The following is a 21,717-nucleotide window of genomic DNA, read 5'->3' as shown; positions in this document are numbered from 1 at the left end:
GCGCAATCCCGATGGGAAACGCTCGAAAAAAGAAGTGGGTGGGATTGAGAATCAGGGCTGAAGGCTACACTTTTCCGCCAAGATTGCGATCTCTGAGCTTTATTGGATACTGGATGATATAGATTTATTTTCTCTTATTTTTTTATTTTTCAGGATTTTACCGAGCACAGTGAGTTCAGCAATTTCGCTCTCGCGCTCCCCGACCATGTTGGTTCCGACGCAAATGTATTTTCCTGCGTCGCTCTTCTTGGTGTTGGTGATCATCAGCTTGCCACTTCGGACCTAGGTAAAACAAAGAACACATGTTTAGGGATGTATATTATCATAATTATCGCACTGGGGGTTATCGAACTGATAATGGACGATTATGAGGTTACAAGTTATCAGTATGATATTGAAAAAAAACCCAGGTAATTACTAATATGATCCCACACAATGATATTCAATCAGCCGACACTACTTGTTAGAAATATTATAAACATTTATTATACTGGTTATGTATATAGTTTGATTTTAGCGTGCAACTCAGACGAAACAGTTAACAATCCCCCAGCAACACATGGTAACCAAAGTTCAATCCATTCGGAAATGAGAACATGCATCTTTACATATCTATCTGTCATGAACCAGAACAGGATCAGGACCCAAACGCGTGATGTTCTCACACAAGCCTTTTATTTTACGAGAAATGGGGAGTTATGCACGTTAGACAGCGCTCTGGTGTGGAAAGACAGGAAGCCAGAGACCGACGAGATTGATTCCAATTGCCCGAGTGGAAATCGGACACATGAGGTCGATACCCGACAGGGCGGGACAGACAGGATAGATAATGAATCAGGATATCGAAAATAAACAGGAGAAACTAGACGGGAACGAAAACTGGGGAAAATAATAAACAGGACAAAAATAGACGTAAACAAAACTGGAACCCAAATTTAAACTGGACAAAATAAACGGGAACAATACCAGACAGGAAATACCAACAGGAACAGGGCCGAGTCGAAACCCACGTCTTGCGGGGAAAAAGTTCGTTGACGGGCTGACAAAGGAAGTGTGAGAGAGCTGAGCTTAAAATAGACAGAAAGCCAATCTGTCAACGAGCCGCAGCTGGCGCCACACGGGCGGGGCTAAGTGGGCGCCATGGCAACCATGACACTATCTAAATCTGTGTAAAACTGAATCCATCTAAACTATTTTATAAATCCAGATTTGTGTGAGTGTGTTTTGTGTGTGTGTGTGTGTGTCTGGATAAGCTCAGAAACTGCTGATCCAATATTCATGAAATTTACGCATACATGTCTTTATGAAAGTTTCAGGTCACGAAGTATCTGAAGAGGAAAATATTGCCTCTAGTTACAAAGGCGTTTCAGGATGCAAAGTCAAAAATACAGTACAGTACACGCTGCAATTCGCTGCTCCCGGAGTTTCCCGAACGCAAACAAACTGGCTCTCGCGATAAATCTGCCTGGAAACCCAGTGCACATGCATACTACCAGCATGCTCTTCGTGTCACAGTCACACTTATGAGTTTAGAGTTAAGAGACGAGGAGGAGGGGAAAGTCCCGGCTGGGTAGCAGGGAGGAGGACGCAGCAATCATTCAACTAGCCCAAATTTAAGACATTTTTGCAAAATTACAAGAAGTCTCGGTATTTGTGGAAAGGAATCACCCAGAAGAAGTGTTGACAAGTCGGGCTATCGCCACGTCTGCCTCAAGCGCTTACGAAAGATTGTCTAAAGGCAACAAAAGCAGACGTCATTGGATCCGTTTTTCAAAAAACGCAAAAAGGTAAATTATTGTTTTTTTATTATTTTCTTTATTGTTTGTTTTCTTTACATTAAGTGCCTTTTGTTTTCTGTTTATTCTGCGGTAATCTAATTTTAACATGTATTTGTTTCAAGTTCTGAAGCTCCTTTATGATTAATTTAAACAAATCTACTGTACTTTTTCGGGGCTTGGAACGGATTAGCGCATTTACATTCAAAATGCGTCTCTACTTATGACATTTTCAGGTTACGATGCTACTCCCAGAATAAAATTTGTAAGTAGTATATAGTAAAATCTTGTCAAGGCAACCCCATTTAATAGCAACTATATTAATAAACATGTGCTTTTGAACACATGCCTCTCTGGAGCTGCATGTGTCCCTTCCTAGTTGCTCCCTGGTGCTTTTTTCAACAAACCAAGGACCCAACAACCTCACCCATAGAGAATTACCAGCAACGGCGGGCCATTATGCTTGTTGTTTGTGGTATTAAAATGGAACTACAAGTTCCGATTTACTGTATCTGGGCTCTCCGTGAATTACTTTTAGCATACAATCCACTCACAACAGAGAACGGAAGAAACCGGCTTCATGCTTAATTGAAAGCACATACATTCGAGCGGACACAATACGGAAGCGGCGAAGCAAGGCCAGTTCCTGCACGCACACGTCAACAAGACTCCGGAGAAAAGCAGCGCTCGCCTTTCATTAGAGTGCTTCCTTCAAGGGCGATCTTTTCTGGGAATAGCGAGGGTTGAGAGGTCAGAGGTGGAGGCGGCCCACTGTGCCGTTGCCACCGTTCCAGTTCGGTATCACGCTGACTGCCGACTGACGGCACTCCAATGTATAAGAGAAAAACGGCTCATTAAATTGATGCTGCGGGGATATACAGTATTCAATATCTCCTTATATAATGGTCTGTCAATCATTTTTTTTTTTTTAGACCAGTCCAGTCTTTTTTACTTTCATATTTCTGTTTTGGGTCGCACTCAGAGATTCAACTAAGAATATAAATGTTCCTATAAACGAATCAAATGCCCTCAAAATACCTGGTTCTCCTTATTTTATCCGTGTGCTTGAGAGTATGTGTGGATGTGTGTCCATATATTTTTGCTCATCACGATAAACATGCATAGAACTTTTGCCATTCCTGCATATATAACAACAACAAACTGTTACACCAACAAATACGAACCAGCCCAGAAGAAAAAAACAATGAGCAAGGCAGGCTCTCCAGCCAGCTGACTGCTAACTGGGCTAACCGAGACCAAACAAAACCGAAAGCTATAACGGACCATTTTAAATGAATTGCAAGACGAGCAGCAAAAAAAAGAAAAGAAAAGTCACAATCACATCCCTAAAAAAGGCAAAGGCAAAAAAGGAACGCACGGCATCCACGATGGCAGGGAAACGTACTCTTTGATGATCAAAGCGGCAACTCTGATAAAACAACTAGCAATCCCCAGGGACACGGTAAGCCGAGTTCCAATCAATCCAAGCGGAAATGAGCGCTATGGATGCACTGATTACGACAATCGCTGTCGGTTTTTCACTGGGACGCCCTATTGTTTTGGTTGTCACAGCTCTGGGGGATAGGAAGTCAGACGGTGTACTTTAAAAACAAATTACTCGAGATCCATGACGTGTTGAATATTTTGGAACATTATGGCATGATTGTGGGGAGGAACACAAAAAAGAAAATTGGTGTTTGATTTACCTAAGTAGTGGATTTGTCGATTATTGAGCCAAACTGAATTATGTATTTCCCTTTAGTGTGCAGCTTTCAGGATTGGGTAGGGTTACTTTAACTTGATTACTTTCAATTACTTTTGGATTACTCCAATACCAAATATGGTAATAAAAGACAAAAGAAACTAAATATGATACTAAATTTTGTGCAGGCTTGGGGAGTAACGGAACACATGGAACGGCAAAAATGATGTTGGCAAGCTGTTTGGATTTATTATCATTTTGTTTCTGTCGCATTTTATTTTAGTTTTGCCGGACATCAAAGAGATCAAAGCCAGGAGAGAAAGCTTACCACGTGTTGTGAGTCATCATTTTATTCATATCTAGTTTCTTTTGTATTTCATTAGCATATTTGGTATTGGAGTAATCCAAAAGTAATTGAAAGTAATCCAGTTAAAGTAACCCTACCCAACCCTGTATTTTAGGTTAGTTTTGCCGGAGATCAAAAAGATCAAAGCCAGGAGAGAAAGCCTACCACGTGTTGTGAGTCATCATTTTATTAATATTTAGTTTATTTTGTCTTTTATTAGCATATTTTCTATTAGAGTAATCCAAAAGTAATTGAAAGTAATCCAGTTAAAGTAACCCTACCCAACCCTGTATTTGATGTTCGTTTTGCCAGAGATCAAAGTGATCAAAGCCAGGAGAGAAACCTTACCACGTGTTGTGAGTCATCATTTTATTCATATTTAGTTTATTTTGTCTTTTATAAGCATATTTGGTATTGGAGTAATCCAAAAGTAATTGAAAGTAATCAAGTTAAAGTAACCCTACCCAACCCTGGCAGCTTTATTAGCTGCAGCCAATTTGAGTAAAAAGTGTTGTATAATACATTTACTAAAATGAAAATTGATTCTATTTGTGTTCTTCCTCATGATGATGAATTGTATATTTGATCTCTAACAAAATGGTCGTGTTCCCTTTTTTTTTTAACCTGAAAGCGCTAGCTTCATGCTAGTACATCTAGCATTCAAAAATATGATCAAATGCTTTTGTTTTGACGCACTTTTGATCGAATCCCTTTGAAAAGTAAATGATGTATTTTAAGGCCAACCCTAAAGGCAAAGTCACATTTCCATAGTCGGTAGGACAAAGACAAATGCCAAAGGAGAACAAAGCAAAAGAAGTCTTTGTATTTTTCTCACAGGAGACTCTGCATAGTTCTTCTGACACTTACCTCTCCTTCAAACCTCCCCAAGAGAGACCCCACCCGTCACTGTGCACTAACTGAACTTTTACACGTCAACACAAAGCTGCATGACATATATTACATGCAATGTTCCCTGTAATTTTCCACGGGTCTGAGCGTTCACACAAAGTCGGTGAGCAACGCTTGAAACAACAGTGAGCAACCATAATCCCAAGTGTGGCAAGATAATTCATGATCAAACATGTCCAAAACTTGACATCAAGTTACATTTTGCCGAGTTTTCGGCAATGCAAAATAATTTTTCTCTTTTGAATGGATTGACTCATGTACTATTGCAAAGGTTATATGGCCCACAAACGTCGTTTGTTCCTACAATTCTTTCACAAGATATCCATTTCTTTTTATCTCCTGACATATTTTGTCGCGTAATATTAACATTTTTGGGGGCTTATTTAGTCGGTTGCAAGATACAGAACTGTACTTAGTCACATTTTTTAGTGGAAGTACAATGTTGGCAACAAGATTCACTTGATACAATTGGAAATTATTTGAATGCAACACAAACTTTTTCTTCTTTTTTTCGTGTTTTTTTTTCTACTTTTTTAAAAATTCCTTTAAAAAAAGTCTCATTGTGTTTATTTTTTCCGAGGTGTTACTTTTTTCATTTTGTTATCCATTTACTTTTTTCCTACGTTTCTTTCTTTTCTTTTTTTCTGGCTTTTTTTCTGAATGTTTCCTTCTTTTTTTCTCTTCCTTTTGTTTCTTTTTTTCCCAGCTTTTCACTACTTTTTCATTTTGGGATTTTTTTCTTTTTTTGTTCTATTCCCCCCCTTCTTTTAAGTCATTTTGTGCATAGTTTTACATAATATTTGGTCATGTTGGGATTAAAGAAGCAAAAACAACCTGCACAGCCGTTTAGGACCTGAAAGAGCCGGTTCCTTTTAGTGAGACGAGCCGAAGAAGCCGGTTCTCGACAAAATCTACTGACTTTACTTTTCAACTTCGTTCGACATTGACTTCCAAATACCGCATTTAGGACACAACGTCAGGGGAACCCGTGTATTTTTACCTTTATGCACTGTAACTTTGACTTAATTAGTGATTTTGAGCCCTCATTTTTGTGCGCTGGATAGATTTTCTTGTGCGCTGAGAATGTGCGAGCTGTGCGCAATTGTGCGAGCTGTGCGCAATTGTGCACGCACCCAGCTTAGAGGGAACACTGATTACATGTGTCATTTGCATAATATGGTAGAGGGCTAGTATTTAATCAGTTATTTAAATCAATGGTGGGCAACGTTGACTACCATGGACTGGATCATTGTCTGACAATATTTTTCTAAAATAAAAAGAACAAGAATTATAACATTAATAATAATAATGAGCACAAATCCACTGTGCAGTCATGTGGAACATATAGACGTCCTCGTAAAATCACACAAAAATCACATTCAATCATTTTCAGAACAACTTATCCTAACAAGGGTCACTAGGGTGCTCCAAGCCATGTTTTTTGGAATGTGGGTTGAAAACATGCAAACTCCACACAAGGAGACCGGAAGCTGGAATTGAACCAGGGACTTCATGTCACGACCAGAACAGAATTAGGACCCAGATGTGTAACGTTAACCACAAGTTCATTAAGATTTATTGTGCAGAAGTCTGGGGCAATAATTACAAAAGTTGACTACAGCCCCTTTTTATCCTACAAAAAGGTACAATTAGAACCATACACAGGGTAGGATATCGAGATCATACTCATATTTTATTCCTGCAGTCCAAATTATTAAAATTGGATGATTTAGTAAAATTTTTTCACTGCACAACTGCTATTCAAGGTCAACAAAAAAATATCCCAAAGGTGAGAACCACCAGGAAAAGTATGGGTGTGTCTGCGTGTGGAGTCAAACTTTGGAACAATTTACAAGACGAGATCAAACAATGTCCAAATATTCATTTGTTCTAATCTAAATACAAAAAAACATTCCTGGCGGAATACAGAGATGAAGAAAATGGGGTATGAGTGATACGAGAGATTGGGAATAGTGCGTGCTAGAACTATGGTTAACTTTGTGTTATTGTTGCTATTATTATATCATAACCGTTATTATTAATATAATTACAATTGTTGTTATATCATTGGTGTTTTTAATTGGGAAGATGAAGGGGTAAGGAATATAAGCATTTTGCTTCTTACTACCCCTTTTCGAACATATTATGTAACATTATTTTGTTGTTGAGTAATTGTTTTTTTCTGTTTTTAGTTTAATGTTCGGGGTTTTCATTCATTCATTCATTCATAAAGAGGAAGGGCATCGCCCGCGATCCAGTGCTCACTGGACGCGGGAAGCAAGGCGCTCATAGAATCGGATCGTTTTCCGAATGCGGAAGTGGATCTTCCGGAGCGGGAGATCGTGGTGTCGAGGACGGAAGAACAGGTCTATAGCCTGGACAGGAGAGCAAAACGTGGTCGGGACAAAAACGAGTCATAAGCCGGGACGGGAGATGAAAAACGTGGTCATGGTCAAAAAGCAGGTCGTAGCCAGAGACAAACGGGGAAATTAGTAACGGACGGGCGGAAAACGGGTGCAAAAAGCTGGACCGACGGGAGTCAAAGTCAAAGTGCTTGCCTTGTAGAAACAGAGGTTCACTGATGGACTGACAACAGGCGAGTGAAAGGACTGAGCCTAAGTAGGACGGGGAACCGCAAAACGTCACATCGATCCGAATACCAAGTAATTGAAAATACAAACTCACCAAATGAAACAACCCTGCAAAAAAACTTTTGGGTGTTATGTGGTCTCTGAGTCATGTTCTGGACTTAGTGATCCAAGCATATGCCAACACAGTTGCCCAAAAAATTCCCATAGTGGCAAGATCGTTTACAATCATTGGAACATGACATATTTGACCATTCTCGGCCCTGATTGGCTATAAGCATAAACGTTTGGTTTGATTTATACTCCACTGTATCTTTGGCAGACAAGAATCCTTGTTTCTACATAATAGTTGCACCACCTGACAGGTAAATGCCGCTGCGAACCACAATGATTTTAATTTAAACATAACACCTCAAAGCCATGATTCAAGTTCAGTCGAAAACACAGCAGTGTCAGTAAAAGGACAATAGGTAAAAAAATAAAATAATGGAATTTGTTTTTCTTTCTGTGCGGCCCGGTACTAAACTTCCCACAGCCCGATACCGGTCCGCGGCTCGGTGGTTGCAGACCACAGATTTGAATGATTGCAATTTATAATTGATTACCGTAAATTCCGGACTATAAGCCGCTACTTTTTTCCCTAACTTTCAACCCTGCGGCTTATTCAGTGATGCGGCCAATTTATGTAATTTTTCCAACGGCCGCCAGCGGCGCTCGAGTGTTGCTACCATTAACTGCCCTGTCACAGGCACAGTTTGGGATGAAAGCTATATTATAATTATTAAAGCTTTGAAAACGCTCTCGATGTACCGTCTTTCTTTGTAAATATGTGTAACACATGTATAATATGTATTTGCAACTGTATATTTTTGTAATGTATTTATTTGTATTTATTTTAGACACTTACTCTGATATGTTTTGCACGGATGAATGAAAAGTGAGGGGCGGAAAAAACGTGGGGTGCCGAGTTTAGGTGGGGACCGCTAAAGGTGAGGGACAGACAAGGAAAGAAGAGGGGGTAAAAAGTTGGTTAAAGAAAAAGGAGTTGCGTGAGTAAATGTGTTCATCTGATATATTTTTCCCACCCTTGCCTTTGGAAATATACACTTTTTTCCTTGGATTACTTTCAACGGGACCCGTACTCTGCAGGTCTGCATCAAACCTTAAGTACCGGTATCATTTTCTGTTCATTTTGCCGGCTGTGATTTTTGGACTGTGGACTTTAATGAAGGACATTTAGTTTCAATCGCGGGACTTGAAGTCAGGTTTGGGTTCATTTTGTGTTTGTGTTACATGTTTAAATGTGGGCGCATGCGGCTTATATACAGGTGCGGCTTGTGTATGTACAAAATCGGTTTTCCTCTTAAAATGTGGTGGGTGCGGCTTATAATCAGGTGCGCTCTATAGTCCGGAATTTAAGGTAATCAATAAAATATATCAACTTCAAATTTCAAGGATGCATGATCACTATTTTTGTCCTTTTCTATAGCCAATAAAATCAATTTTAATTTAAAACAGCCTACCGTGATCCGTTCTTCCCTGTCGTTAATGTTCAAGCCATTCTTCCTCCAGGAGATGGTGGGCTCGGGATGTCCGCGGGGAGGCTGGCACTCCAGAACTGCTGGCTCCCCTGCTGCCACCATCACGTCTGCTGGGTTTTGTCTGAAGTCGTCACGCAAAACTGGAAAAACAACGGCGCGAAAATCATCGTTTTTTAAGTTTACTCTTTAGTAGACACCCAACATTTTTGTCCTTTTACCGAAACCATATAAAGAAAATAGAATTTTGCTACTCCATTCATTGTAATTCGAAAAAATTTTGGGAAAAGTGCCAGGGAGCCACTCCGCAGCCCTAAAGAGCCACATGCTCCTGAGCTAATCAGATTTTGAGTTGGTGACATCATAGCCTTCTAGAAGGCGTAACAAAAAGTCAGTGGTTTCACAAACTTTGATTGATTAGGGGACGGTAACGGAAGTATCACAACGAAAACCTGAAGAAAAAAGTTCCTACGTCCACTTTTGGTCGAATAGACTTTTCCAGCCGTAAATTGAATAAAAACTTACGCCAAAAATTACGACAGGACGGTTTTGACTTTGAACATTAGCTTTAACACTCAACATTTTTGTCCTCCAACAGAAACCAAATTAAAATAAAAATATATTTCCCTACTCCTTTTTTATCAATTTGTAAAAAACTTTCTATGTTTAAAAAATTTTGGGAAAAGTGCCAGGGAGCCACTCCGCAGCCTTAAACAGCCACATGCTCCTTAGCCAATCAGATTTTTAGTTGGTGACATCATGGCCTTCTAGAAGGCGTAATGAAACATCAGTGATTAAATAGTGGACAGTAACAGAAATATCACAACGAAAACGTAAAGAAAATGGCCTTTTTCAGCCCTAAATTGAATAAAATCTTACGCCAAAAGCACGACCGGACAGTTTAGACTTTGAGCATTAGCTTCGACACTCAACATTTTAGTCCTCCTACAGAAACCAAATTAAAAGAAAAAAATATGTCTCTACTCCTTTTTCTCAATTTTTAAAAATCTTTGAAAAAAGTGCCAGAGGGCTTCTCCGCAGCCCTAGAGAGGCAAATGTTCCTTAGCAATCAGATTTTGAGTTGGTGACATCATGGCCTTCTAGAAGGCGTAACAAAACGTCAGTGGTTTCAGAAACTATGATTAAATAGAAAAAAGTTATATGTCCACTACTCTGGTCGAATGGACTTTTTCAGCCTTAAATTGAATAAAAACCTACGCCCAAAGTACGACAGGATGGTTTTGACTTTGAGCATTAGCTTTGATGGCGATAGAAAAGAACTTCATGATGGAATTCAAATGCAGAGAGTTATTGAGATACTGTTGAGGAATGAAAGGAGGATGGATTTTGTGCACAAATAACATCATTTTTTGGCAGGTAAAATGAGGCTGTAGGAGGAAAAACATGACGCAAACTAATGTTTTCTAATGCTGCAAAAATGAGTAGAATAATTATTACATTCCAACTCCGGGTGTTACTGCGTAACTATAAGACACTGCACTCCTTTCAACAAAGAGAGAGAGAGAAGATGCTGCTGCTGTGTTTTACCCATGCACTAACTTCTTACACATTTGCACAGAAATCCAACTTAAACGGCATTAATGTGATGATATTTTACTTTTTCTCATCTTTTTGTAGCCCAGGTAAGGGGTACTTCATGCACATTCCATTTTGTTTTGTTCTTTATTGCTTTTCTGTAATTTTATGAAAAAAAAAACATACTGTAATTCATTAATATTGCAATGACGCTAAACTTGAAGAGGAATCCTAAGATAGAGAAGTCCCATGGTGCATCATGCTCTACAGGATGTGCTACAAGACAGTTATTTTGATTCTATGCTAATATAGATAATATAAATACACACAGCCTATATTGCATTCATTAAAAGACTTAAACAAACATTTGATTTTTTTTGCAGATCCAGACACAAGTGTGTTTTGTTTTTTGGTCTGAAGGATTTTATACATTTGACTATAAAGGATTTTATACCTTTGACTATAAAGGATTTTATACAATTGACTACGAATTACATCTAATGCAAAAGATATTTACTGACTGGGCTGTAGTTCAATGTCAGGGCAGGCTGTTCGAAAAGCATAATATTTTGTCTAGTTCTGTTGATAACAGGACGCGTGAGTGTGCTGACAGAATGTTCCAGACATCGGGGCGCTGTGTTGTGAGAACGTTGGGCGCAGGGCAACAGCTTGGCGCGCCCATGGGAGGAGCCGGCACACCATTATGCGGTGAGAAGATGGCCAATAAGAAAAAGCTAAAGGACTTGAGAAGAAGGCTTCACACAGACGCCAACATCATTTTGGCCGTTTTTGATGGAGTACACTTAGTTAAATTGTTAGGGAAAATAAAACTGCCCCCGTGTGAAAATGTCGGCTTTCCTGTTCATTTTTCCATCAAGAAACGAGCAAGCATAAATTGTTTGGGTGAATGTAGGTTGTGTTTGGTTATTGGAGTCAGATAACTAATTCGAACAATTATGTAAACGGTCCTTTTTGATATTTAATTCCAACAGGTCCAATATGGCTTTTTCAACATTTTAGCTTGCCTACCTATGGGCTAAACCAACAGCATTCTCATCACTTTTCTTATGCCTCAAGGCCTGTAGAATTGATTGTGAAGGCCTCTGGGTAGATATCTGTCCCTGGCAACAAGTAATAGCTGAGATGTGATGAGTTAAATTCTTAAATATAAGAGCACGCTTTTAGAAGCAGCACAACCAGGAGAAAGGAATGAAAGAAAGCTGACGGACGATTTGGAATTTTTGATAAATATTAATGGCCAAAATGTAATCAACATTACATGATTTCGATATTTGTTAGGCCCCAGGGCTGGGTAGGGTTACTTTAACTGGATTACTTTCAATTACTTTTGGATTACTCCAATACCAATTATGCTAATAAAAGACAAAAAAAACTAAATATGAATAAAATTACTAAATTTTGTGCAGACTCGGGGAGTAACGGAATACATGGAATGGCTAAAATGATATTGGCAAGCTGTTTGGATTTATTTTCATTTTGTTTCAGTCGCATTTTATGTTAGTTTTGCCGGAGATCAAAGAGATCAAAGCCAGGAGAGAAAGCTTACCACGTGTTGTGAGTCATCATTTTATTCATATTTAGTTTCTTTTGTATTTTATTAGCATATTTGGTATTGGAGTAATCCAAAAGTAATTGAAAGTAATCCAGTTAAAGTAACCCTACCCAACCCTGTTAGGCCCTGATAGCCCAACCCTGTATTTTGGAATCTAAAATATTACTACTGAGTATTAAATGAATACAAGTTTGATTGCATGCAATCACTATGTCAAAGCTTTAGACCTGAAACCTGACAAAATCTTTGAATTGATTGACCTTACTAACCTTCGTCCCTCCTGCACGGACGCCCCCATTCTAGAGACCAAACCTCAACACATCTCTAAATGTGTACCTCTGGTTTAAGGGGACATCACTTTTCTGAAATTCTACTGACACAAGACGCACATTAAACGCTTCCTCGTGCCCAGAAAAAAAGATCCTCACTACGAACACACACAAAGACACGAGTAATGGGAAGCGTAGCGGGCTCTTTTGCAAGCGTGAGCCGAAGCAAATAGCACAAGACGAGCAGCAAACAAGCAAATCCAATAAAAAGCAAGCGAGATCCCGCACATACAAATGAGGTAAGAGCGGCCGCTCGGTCTCCTAACGATGGCACGTGACATTTGTGCAACACACCTAGCGTACATTTTTACCAGATAAAGCAAGTTCCTCGCCTGGACTCCCCAAGCAACAGTATTTGAACATGATTTTCAAGGAAATGATATATATGTATATATAAAGGACCCCTGAGGCGAACCTAGCGCATGGATAATATAAGCATAAATATTTCAAACAGTTGGCGAGCTTATTTATTCAGCGAAGAAAAGGTTTCCATTTCTTGGGTATTTTTTTCCCAGATTTTTTCCCATCTTCCATCCGAAGAAGAAATTTGAAAAAAAAAAAAGGAAAAAGGATCGAGTATGTGTTAACAATGTCCAACTGAGTTCTAATATTCCTATCTTTCTCTTAGCAACGCTGTTTGGGGCGTAACACATTAGGTAGGAGAAATTCGGGCTGGAAGGGAGTGCCTGAGGGTAATTTTATGCTCGCCCTTTACACTTTGTTTTTGGTCTGTTTCTATTGGTCAGTGGAACATGAAAATGGTGAAAGTAAGAAATAACCTGTTTCGAGTACCGCCCAAACCCCAAGGAAGATCAAAATAAGAGTCTATTCAAGCAAGTCTAAGATATGCACGCACTTAGGCTGCAATGATGATACAAGCCAGCAGGTGACAGCCGCGAGTAAAAAAAAAAAAAATCCAAATTCCGTACAGCTCCTTTAAAGATTTATTTTTCTTATTTTAAAATAGTTTCTTTGTCCAACTTGAAGCATAAAAAAAAATGAAAAGAATGGATTAAAATGTATATAATACATATTTGGACTGAATTGATTTACTTTACTTATCTTATTTTCTTGAGAATAAGAAGAATCCTAGTTAAATTCAGCCAAATTATTATATGATATTGTATATTATAAAATAGAATTTATATACAGGGAGTGCAGAATTATTAGGCAAATGAGTATTTTGACCACATTATCCTCTTTATGCATGTTGTCTTACTCCAAGCTGTATAGGCTCGAAAGCCTACTACCAATTAAGCATATCAGGTGATGTGCATCTCTGTAATGAGAAGGGGTGTGGTCTAATGACATCAACACCCTATATCAGGTGTGCATAATTATTAGGCAACTTCCTTTCCTTTGGCAAAATGGGTCAGAAGAAGGGACTTGACAGGCTCTGAAAAGTCAAAAATAGTGAGATATCTTGCAGAGGGATGCAGCACTCTTAAAATTGCCAATCTTCTGAAGCGTGATCATCGAACAATCAAGCGTTACATTCAAAATAGTCAACAGGGTCGCAAAAAGCGTGTAGAAAAACCAAGGCGCAAAATAACTGCCCGTGAACTGAGAAAAGTCAAGCGTACAACTGCCAAGATGCCACTTGCCACCAGTTTTGCCATATTTCAGAGCTGCAACATCACTGGAGTGCCCAAAAGCACAAGGTGTGCAATACTCAGAGACATGGCCAAGGTAAGAAAGGCTGAAAAACGACCACCACTGAACAAGACACACAAGCTGAAACGTCAAGACTGGGCCAAGAAAAATCTCAAGACGGATTTTTCTAAGGTTTTATGGATTGATGAAATGAGAGTGAGTCTTGATGGGCCAAATGGATGGGCCCGTGGCTGGATCGGTAAAGGGCAGAGAGCTCCAGTCCGCCTCAGACGCCAGCAAGGTGGAGGTGGGGTACTGGTATGGGCTGGTATCATCAAAGATGAGCTTGTGGGGCCTTTTCGGGTTGAGGATGGACTCAAGCTCAACTCCCAGTCCTACTGCCAGTTTCTGGAAGACACCTTCTTCAAGCAGTGGTACAGGAAGAAGTCTGCATCCTTCAAGAAAAACATGATTTTCATGCAGGACAACGCTCCATTACACGCATCCAAGTACTCCACAGCGTGGCTGGCAAGGAAGGGTCTAAAAGAAGAAAAACTAATGACATGGCCTCCTTGTTCACCTGATCTGAACCCCATAGAGAACCTGTGGTCCCTCATCAAATGTGAGATTTACAAGGAGGGAAAACAGTACACCTCTCTGAACAGTGTCTGGGACGCTGTGGTTGCTGCTGCACGCAATGTTGATCGTGAACAGATCAAAGCACTGACAGAATCCATGGATGGCAGGCTTTTGAGTGTCCTTGCAAAGAAAGGTGGCTATATTGGTCACTGATTTGTTTTTGTTTTGTTTTTGAATGTCAGAAATGTATATTTGTGAATCTTGAGCTGTTATATTGGTTTCCCTGATGAAAATAAATAATTGAAATGGGTATACATTTGTTTTTTGTTAAGTTGCCTAATAATTATGCACAATAATAGTCACCTGCACACACAGATATCCTCCTAAAATAGCTAAAACTAAAAAAGCCCCACTCCAACTTCCAAAATATTCAGCTTTGATATTAATGAGACTTTTGGGTTCATTAAGAACATGGTTGTTGTTCAATAATAAAATTAATCCTCAAAAATACAACTTGCCTAATAATTCTGCACCCCCTGTATATATATATATATATATATATATATATATATATATATATATATATATATATATATATATATATATATATATATATATATATATATGTATCCATATATTATATATGTATCCATATATTATATAGATCTATATATCCATATCGATATCTATAGCTATTTCTATCTATCTAACTATATCTAACTATATCTATATATCGGGCCGATGTGGCTCTTTGGCGCTCCCTAGTGGCTCCGGGGCCTTTTTTCAAATATGTTTGATTATGGGAAATAATATGGTTTCTGTAGAAGGACAAACATGACACAACATTCTTAGCGTTTTCTAATGAATTTAGATAAAAAAAGTATGTGTTGCCTACCTTATAGAATAGAATAGAATAGAATAGAATATACCTTTATTGTCATTGTTACAAAATGGGTTGAACATATTGTAACAACGAAATTGAACGTGGCACTCCAGTTTCACATTTAACAGTGGGGTTATAAGGCTTTTATAAAGTTTTTTAGTCTTTTGAGGCTTCAAAAATATGTTTGTTTGTTTGTTCTTTGGTCCAATATGGCTCTTTCAACATGTTGGGTTTCCAACCTCTGGGCCAGTAGGTATTGAAAAAAAAATACATCTTTACAAGCAAAATATACAGTACTTTTATTGGTTAAACGGATATATATGTATAAAAGAGTATACTCTTGTATGATAAATGTAAACAAAGGACAGTGGAACCTCGGTTTTCGAACGTCTCTTAGTTCGAACAAATCGGTGTTCGACCAAAAATTTCGAGAAATTCTAGCTTCGCTGTTCGGTAAAGAATTCGGAGTTCGAAAGCCGGTAATGCCCGAGTGCGTACGCTAGAGTGCAATGCTGAGCGGCGTACGGGTGTAGATCGCCCCCACCCCTCGTGACCAACTGTTATCACGTGCGCACTTGACTCTTTTTGCTTTCGCTTTTAATATCGGTGAACGGAGTGTTTTAGCCCCTAACTATGACTCCGAAGAAGGTCGGTGCAAGCAGGACAGGTGAAAAAAGAAAAGTTGTTCGTACAACTATTGCCTTTAAGAAAGACATAATAGCAAAATATGAAAGAGGTGTGCGAGTTTCCGATTGCTAGGGAATACAGTATGCGCCTTCTGCTGACCACCACAAATATAAGAAATCCTATTCATAATTCTTTTCTTTATCTTTTTTTTTTTTACACGTTTGTGTTAGCGTAATCTTTCGTACGGAAGATTACGATAACGCGAACGTACGATTAGCCTGGGTTAGCTCTATGATTACGTTGAACATTCAGGTAAACATTCAGGGTGTTGGAACTGAACCCAAAATTCAGGGTGTTGGAACGGAGCCCCCTTTCCAATGAAGCGCTAGCCACTTGTGGTGCTAAATGACTTGTAAGCGACCTGATTTTTTTATTTTTACACGTTGGTGTTAGCGTAATCTTTCGTACGGAAGATTGCGATAACGCGAACGTACGATTAGCCTGGGTTAGCTTCATGTTTACGTTAAATATTCATGGGAAACATTCAGGGTGTTGGAACGGATTAAAACGATTTACATTATTTTTAATGGGAAAAATTATTTCGGTGATTGAACAAATCGGTTCTCGAACAGGGTTCTGGAACGGATTATGGTCGAGAACCGAGGTTCCACTGTAAGTTTTGTACATCACGGATTTAAGCTATCATGGGTTCCTTCTGGAACGGCGATAAACGTCATTCACTTGACTTAAAAAAAATTGAGTAAAATAAAATATCACTGCTAATCTAGCCTTGTCGCCTTCATAATGTCTTTCATTATCTCATGTAATTACTTTTGGCAAGCAGAACCGACCACCTATCGGCAAATACATGCCGGTGAGCAAAAGAATAGTCCGATTCGACGCAAAACAAATCAAGCCTTTTGTGAGAGCCGCCGAGAGATAAACGTGACTCTTTCCCTGCGCCGCATAAAAACACATATTGCCAACCTTTAACCCTCTCATTAGCGTTATCCTGCGAAAGCACGGTAAATGGTCATGAATAAATCCACTCGGAAGCCACCCAACGAAAGACTTTCAATCCGCACGGTCCAATTACCATTTCAATAACATTGTCTGCGTAATTGGAAAGAGTAACAAGCACATAAAAAAAACTCAGGGAATAAAGTGCCAGAGCGTCAATTTATTTTTCCGAGATAAAAGAAAGAAAAACAGATATGGAGGATTAACACAGAGAATAAGTGTAGTGTTGCTCTCTTTGTTTGTGGTAACAAAATCCAGACAGCAGTCAGACCTCCAGACAAATGTATTCAGTAAAACAACCTTTGTTAAGGGAGGGAGACCTCCCAAGCTCCTGCCAAAAATAAAAAAACTCCTTGGGGCTGTATGAAATTCCAAACGGGCCTCAATAAAAAACATAGGGGGGGTGTAGGGGGCTTCATCGTCATCGTGAACCGCTAAGCTCAAACCAAAGCGTGTTTAATTAATGCCGATTTCGACGTGGTCTGCTCGTGAAAATGACATGGAGAGGGATGAGAAAACTCGGGAGAGGGAAAGCACCTGCAGGTCAGGAATAGAGGCGGAGGAGAGGAGGGGGATGCGGTAGTACGAGGGGGATGTGGAGTTGCAATGTGTAAGCCACACAAAGGCATACATGCATGAGGAGAGCACACAAAGAAACATGTTTGTATGTTTTTTATATATTTATATATTCTGCACTTGCATATACAAGACACCTATGCAGCTCAGCTTTGAGTTTGGAAAATATTGCTCAAGACTTAAGCATATATTGGCTACACAGTATTATATCCAGACAGAAGAGCAGCTTCAGCGACAGACTGCTGTCACAGTCTTGCACCACGGACAGACTGAGGAGATCCTTTCTTCCTCATGCCATAAGGCTCTTTAACTCCACCCGGCGGAGTAAAGGCCCACATTAAACCACACCCCCTACATTGCATATTACCGTATTTTATTGCAATGTGTATTCTGTGTAGCACTAGATACTCTATATAACACGCTACAGTGGGTATTAGCACGTCACATTGGGTATTTGTATATTGTATTCTTTTTGCTTTATTATTGTATTGTTCTCAGCGCAGGGATGCTGCTGGAAATGTGAATTTCCCTGCGGGGATGAATAAAGTATCTATCTATCTATCTATCTATCTATCTATCTATATATTAGCAATTTGTAGGGTACTGATGTAAAGCTTTAATTTAAATTGAAGACTTAAAAGCTTTAACTCCAAAGCTAACTTTTAAGTTGAAGTTATAACTTTGACTATGCTAATTCTGGTTAAACTGGTTTCATAATGTTGCATTAAACTTGAATCTCAAGACCAGAACGCAATTAGGACCCAGATGCGTAACAAGTTCATTGAGATAAAAAGGAAAAGCTGGACACGGAAGCAAGCCGCTAACAGAATCTGAACGTGTTCCGAATGCGGAAGTGGATCTCTCGGAGCGGGAGATCGTGGTGTCGAGGAAGGAAAAAACAGGTCGTAAGCCGGGACAGGAGAGCAAAACGTGGTTGGAATTAAAAACAGGTCGTAAGCCGGGATGGGAGAGCAAAATGTGGTCGGGTCACTAAACTGGTCGTAGCCGGAGATTCATTTTTTTCAGTTTGGCATAGATATTTAGTGCATAAACTTGCGGGTAGTATATGTATTACCCTATTTTCCTGACTGTAAGTCGCTCTGGAGTATAAGTCGCACCAGCCAAAAATAGCATAATTAAGGAGGAAAAAACATATATAAGTCACACCTGAGTATAAGTTGCATTTTTGGGGGAAATTTTACTCCAAAAAATAAAAATAATGTTTTCAATAAAAGAGAGCAACAGGCTGAATAGGTTCGTACGGTATACGTGAGTGATATGCCTGTTAATTTGGGTAATGATGGGTAATTTTGGCACTGATAACATGCTGACCAAACTATAATTTTCACTCCATATCACTAAATCCACTGAACTGTTCATCCTCTGTGTCACCGTAAACAGTCTGACCGCTTCATGCTTTCACTTCTCCGTCCCTTACTCGTGACCTCCGTTTACTGCTTTTCAGCTGCATATTTCCCTATTTTCAGCCTTTAATCTGCAGAATATCAATTTATTTTTGGTGCCATTTTTGTTCGGTTGATTTTATAAATTAAAAATCCTTTGAGCTGGTTGGTAATTTTTACTTTGGTCAAACGATGCCTTATCTTCTGAACATAAGAAAAGGTAGTGTCATTTTAAGACAGGCCTAAAGTGCTTTCTTGCGCTTTAGTGTGGAAATTACATGTGAAATGTGTCATGATTGCTGATGTGATGCACCTTTGCCCGCTCGTTTCTGTCACCTGTTGTCAGTCCGTCTGCGAACCCCAGTTTACTCTAGGCAAGCTTTTCAACCGTGACTCACTCCTGTTTTGGCTTCCGTCTGTTTCCCGGCTTTGACCTTTTTTTGATATTGACCACGTTTTTTGCTCTCCTTCTGACCTGTTTTTACGCTCCCGACACCGCCATCACTCGCCACGGAAGTGCCACTTCTGCGTTTAGAGCGACTGGCTCCCCACGACCAGCGATCACTGGATCGTGTGTGCACTCCTTTCCCTTTTTCCCAATAAAACTGAGAGAAACGTACGCAAGTGGGTCATGTCATTGTTCTGGTCTTGACAGTACGGACAGACCACCGGAGACAGAAAGAGGGGGGTTTAAATAGGGACAGGGAGCCAATCAAAGTCAACGAGCAGGCACAGGTGCTTCACATCAGCCATCGTGACGAAATGGTATACCCGGCAACAGTGTTCCCTCTAAGCAGCGCGGGTGCGCAATTGCGTACTGCTCGTACATTCTCAGCGCACAAGAAAATCTAGCCTGCGCACAAAAATGAGGGCTCAAAATTACTAATTAAGAAACAACTTAAGTCTAAGTTACAGTGCATGAAAGTAAAAATACACGGGTTCCTCTGACGTTGTGTCCTAAATGCGGTATTTTGAAGTTGAGTCGAAGTAGAACGAAGTTGAGTAAAGTTAGTAGATTTTGTCGAGAACCGGCTTCTTCGGCTCGGCTCACTAAAAGGAACCAGCTCTTTCGGGTCCTAAACGGTTGTTCAGGTTGTTTTTGCTTCTTTAATCCCTACACGACCAAATATTATGTAAAATTATGCACAAAATGACTTAAAGGAAGGGAGGAATAGAACAAAAAAAGAAAAAAATACCAAAATGAAAAAGTAGTGAAAAGCTGAGAAGAAAAAGAAACAAAAGGAAGAGAAAAAAAGAAAGAAAAATTTAGAAAAAAGCCAGAAAAAAAGAAAAGAAAGAAATGTAGGAAAAAAGTAAATAGAGAACAAAAAGAAAAAAGTAACAGCTCGGAAAAAATAAACACAGTGAGATTTTTTTTAAAGGAATTTTAACACGGAAAAAAGAAGAAAAAGGTTTGTGTTGCATTCAAATAATTTCCAATTATATCAAGTAAATCTTGTTGCCAACATTGTACTTCCACTAAAAAATGTGATTAAGTACAGTTCTGTATCTTACAACTGACTAAATAAGCCCCCAAAAATGTTAATATTATGCGACAAAATATATCAGGAAAAAAAAAGAAATGGATATCTTGTGAAAGAATTGTAAGAACAAACGACGTGTGTAGGCCGTACAACCTTTGCAATAGTACACGAGTCAATTCATTCAAAAGAGAAAAATAATTTTGCCTTGCCGGAAACTCAGCAAAATGTAACTTGATGTCAAGTTTTGGACATGTTTGATATTGATTTAGTTGCCACACTTAGGATTGCTGTTGCTCACTGTTGTTTCAGCAATAATATGTCAATTGTTTCACCGATAAGTCTCACTGGAGTACATGTCTTACTCTGGCCAAATTACAAAATAAACTACAACTTATAGCCCGGAAAATGCAGTATGTTTTGATCATAATAGATGTAGATAAATGTTTTATCTTTTAGATGTTGGGTTATCCCGGCAAAGTTAATCACTTTGTAGATAGTTCTAGAAGTCCTAAGGGTGAGTTTGTTTGATTTTGAGAGAAATGGGGCTCAATTGGTCCGGAACAAGCTGAGCAAAGGGAGGACCGAAGGCGGAGAGAAATAAAGCGGGGGTGAAAGATGAAACTTTAATGATCTCCCAGGGGAAGGCGGGTCAACAGTAGAAAGCGTAGATTCCAGCGGAACCAACGAGAGCAGTCTCTCATTTAGACAATACAAAAATTGGCGTCTGTTTTCACACACCTGTGGCAAAAACTGTACGTACAGGGGTAGCAGAGGTACACCAAATCCTCTGAGAGACCCCGATGAATAATTTCACATTTCTCTCGCCTTCTCTTACTCCAATTGATTAGCGTCCAGAAAGCCGGGCTAGAAGAACAGCCCGCTGGGTAATTGGTCTTTTTGACCAAGATGGTCTGAGCGCAGGTGTGGGGGAGGGAGAGACCAAACGTTCCGAAGGGGGGGAGTGATTACGGCACAAAAAAAAGCTTGGTTGGATTTGGCCATTCTGTTTGAAGTTGCGGAGTGAGCGACCAGGCTAGTGGAAGGTGGACGTTTGTTGAGCGGCATGCAAATCAGACTGCCGGGAAGCATAAGAAACACGTTGAGGGATTGGGTATGAAGAAACTGGAACAGAAGCAAAGTGAGGATTCATGTTTGAGTCTTAGGGTTTAAGCTCAGAGATCAGATCCAGCTCCGACTATCGACTATTGAGTCTTTAGTGAGGTTTTTGAGGAGAGTTTAGAGAAGAACAAGCTGAG

At 39.5% G+C, this 21,717-nt stretch overlaps 1 protein-coding gene across 4 annotated transcripts in view; it reads right to left on the bottom strand.

The window, feature by feature from the left end:
• Nucleotides 1-21,717, bottom strand: part of LOC148349024 (roundabout homolog 1-like) — a 112,565-nt gene that overhangs the window by 31,343 nt on the left and 59,505 nt on the right. For all 4 annotated transcript variants that reach the window (XR_015847215.1, XM_088320668.1, XM_088320669.1 and 1 more), the window contains 2 exons: nucleotides 8,844-9,001; nucleotides 162-282 (listed from right to left, as the gene is read on the bottom strand). Coding sequence is in view for 3 of the 4 variants with exons in the window: in XM_088320668.1 (XP_088176794.1) it covers nucleotides 162-282; nucleotides 8,844-9,001 (279 nt within the window). In the remaining variant the exon portion in view is untranslated. The remainder of the gene's footprint in view (nucleotides 1-161; nucleotides 283-8,843; nucleotides 9,002-21,717) is intronic.

Source organism: Urocampus carinirostris, chromosome 17, assembly GCF_059441175.1.
Source record: "Urocampus carinirostris isolate Australia breed hairy pipefish chromosome 17, RoL_Ucar_1.0, whole genome shotgun sequence".
Lineage (NCBI taxonomy): Eukaryota > Metazoa > Chordata > Actinopteri > Syngnathiformes > Syngnathidae > Urocampus > Urocampus carinirostris.
Note: the sequence above shows the minus strand (reverse complement) of the source record. Positions and strands in the feature narration are given on the sequence as shown.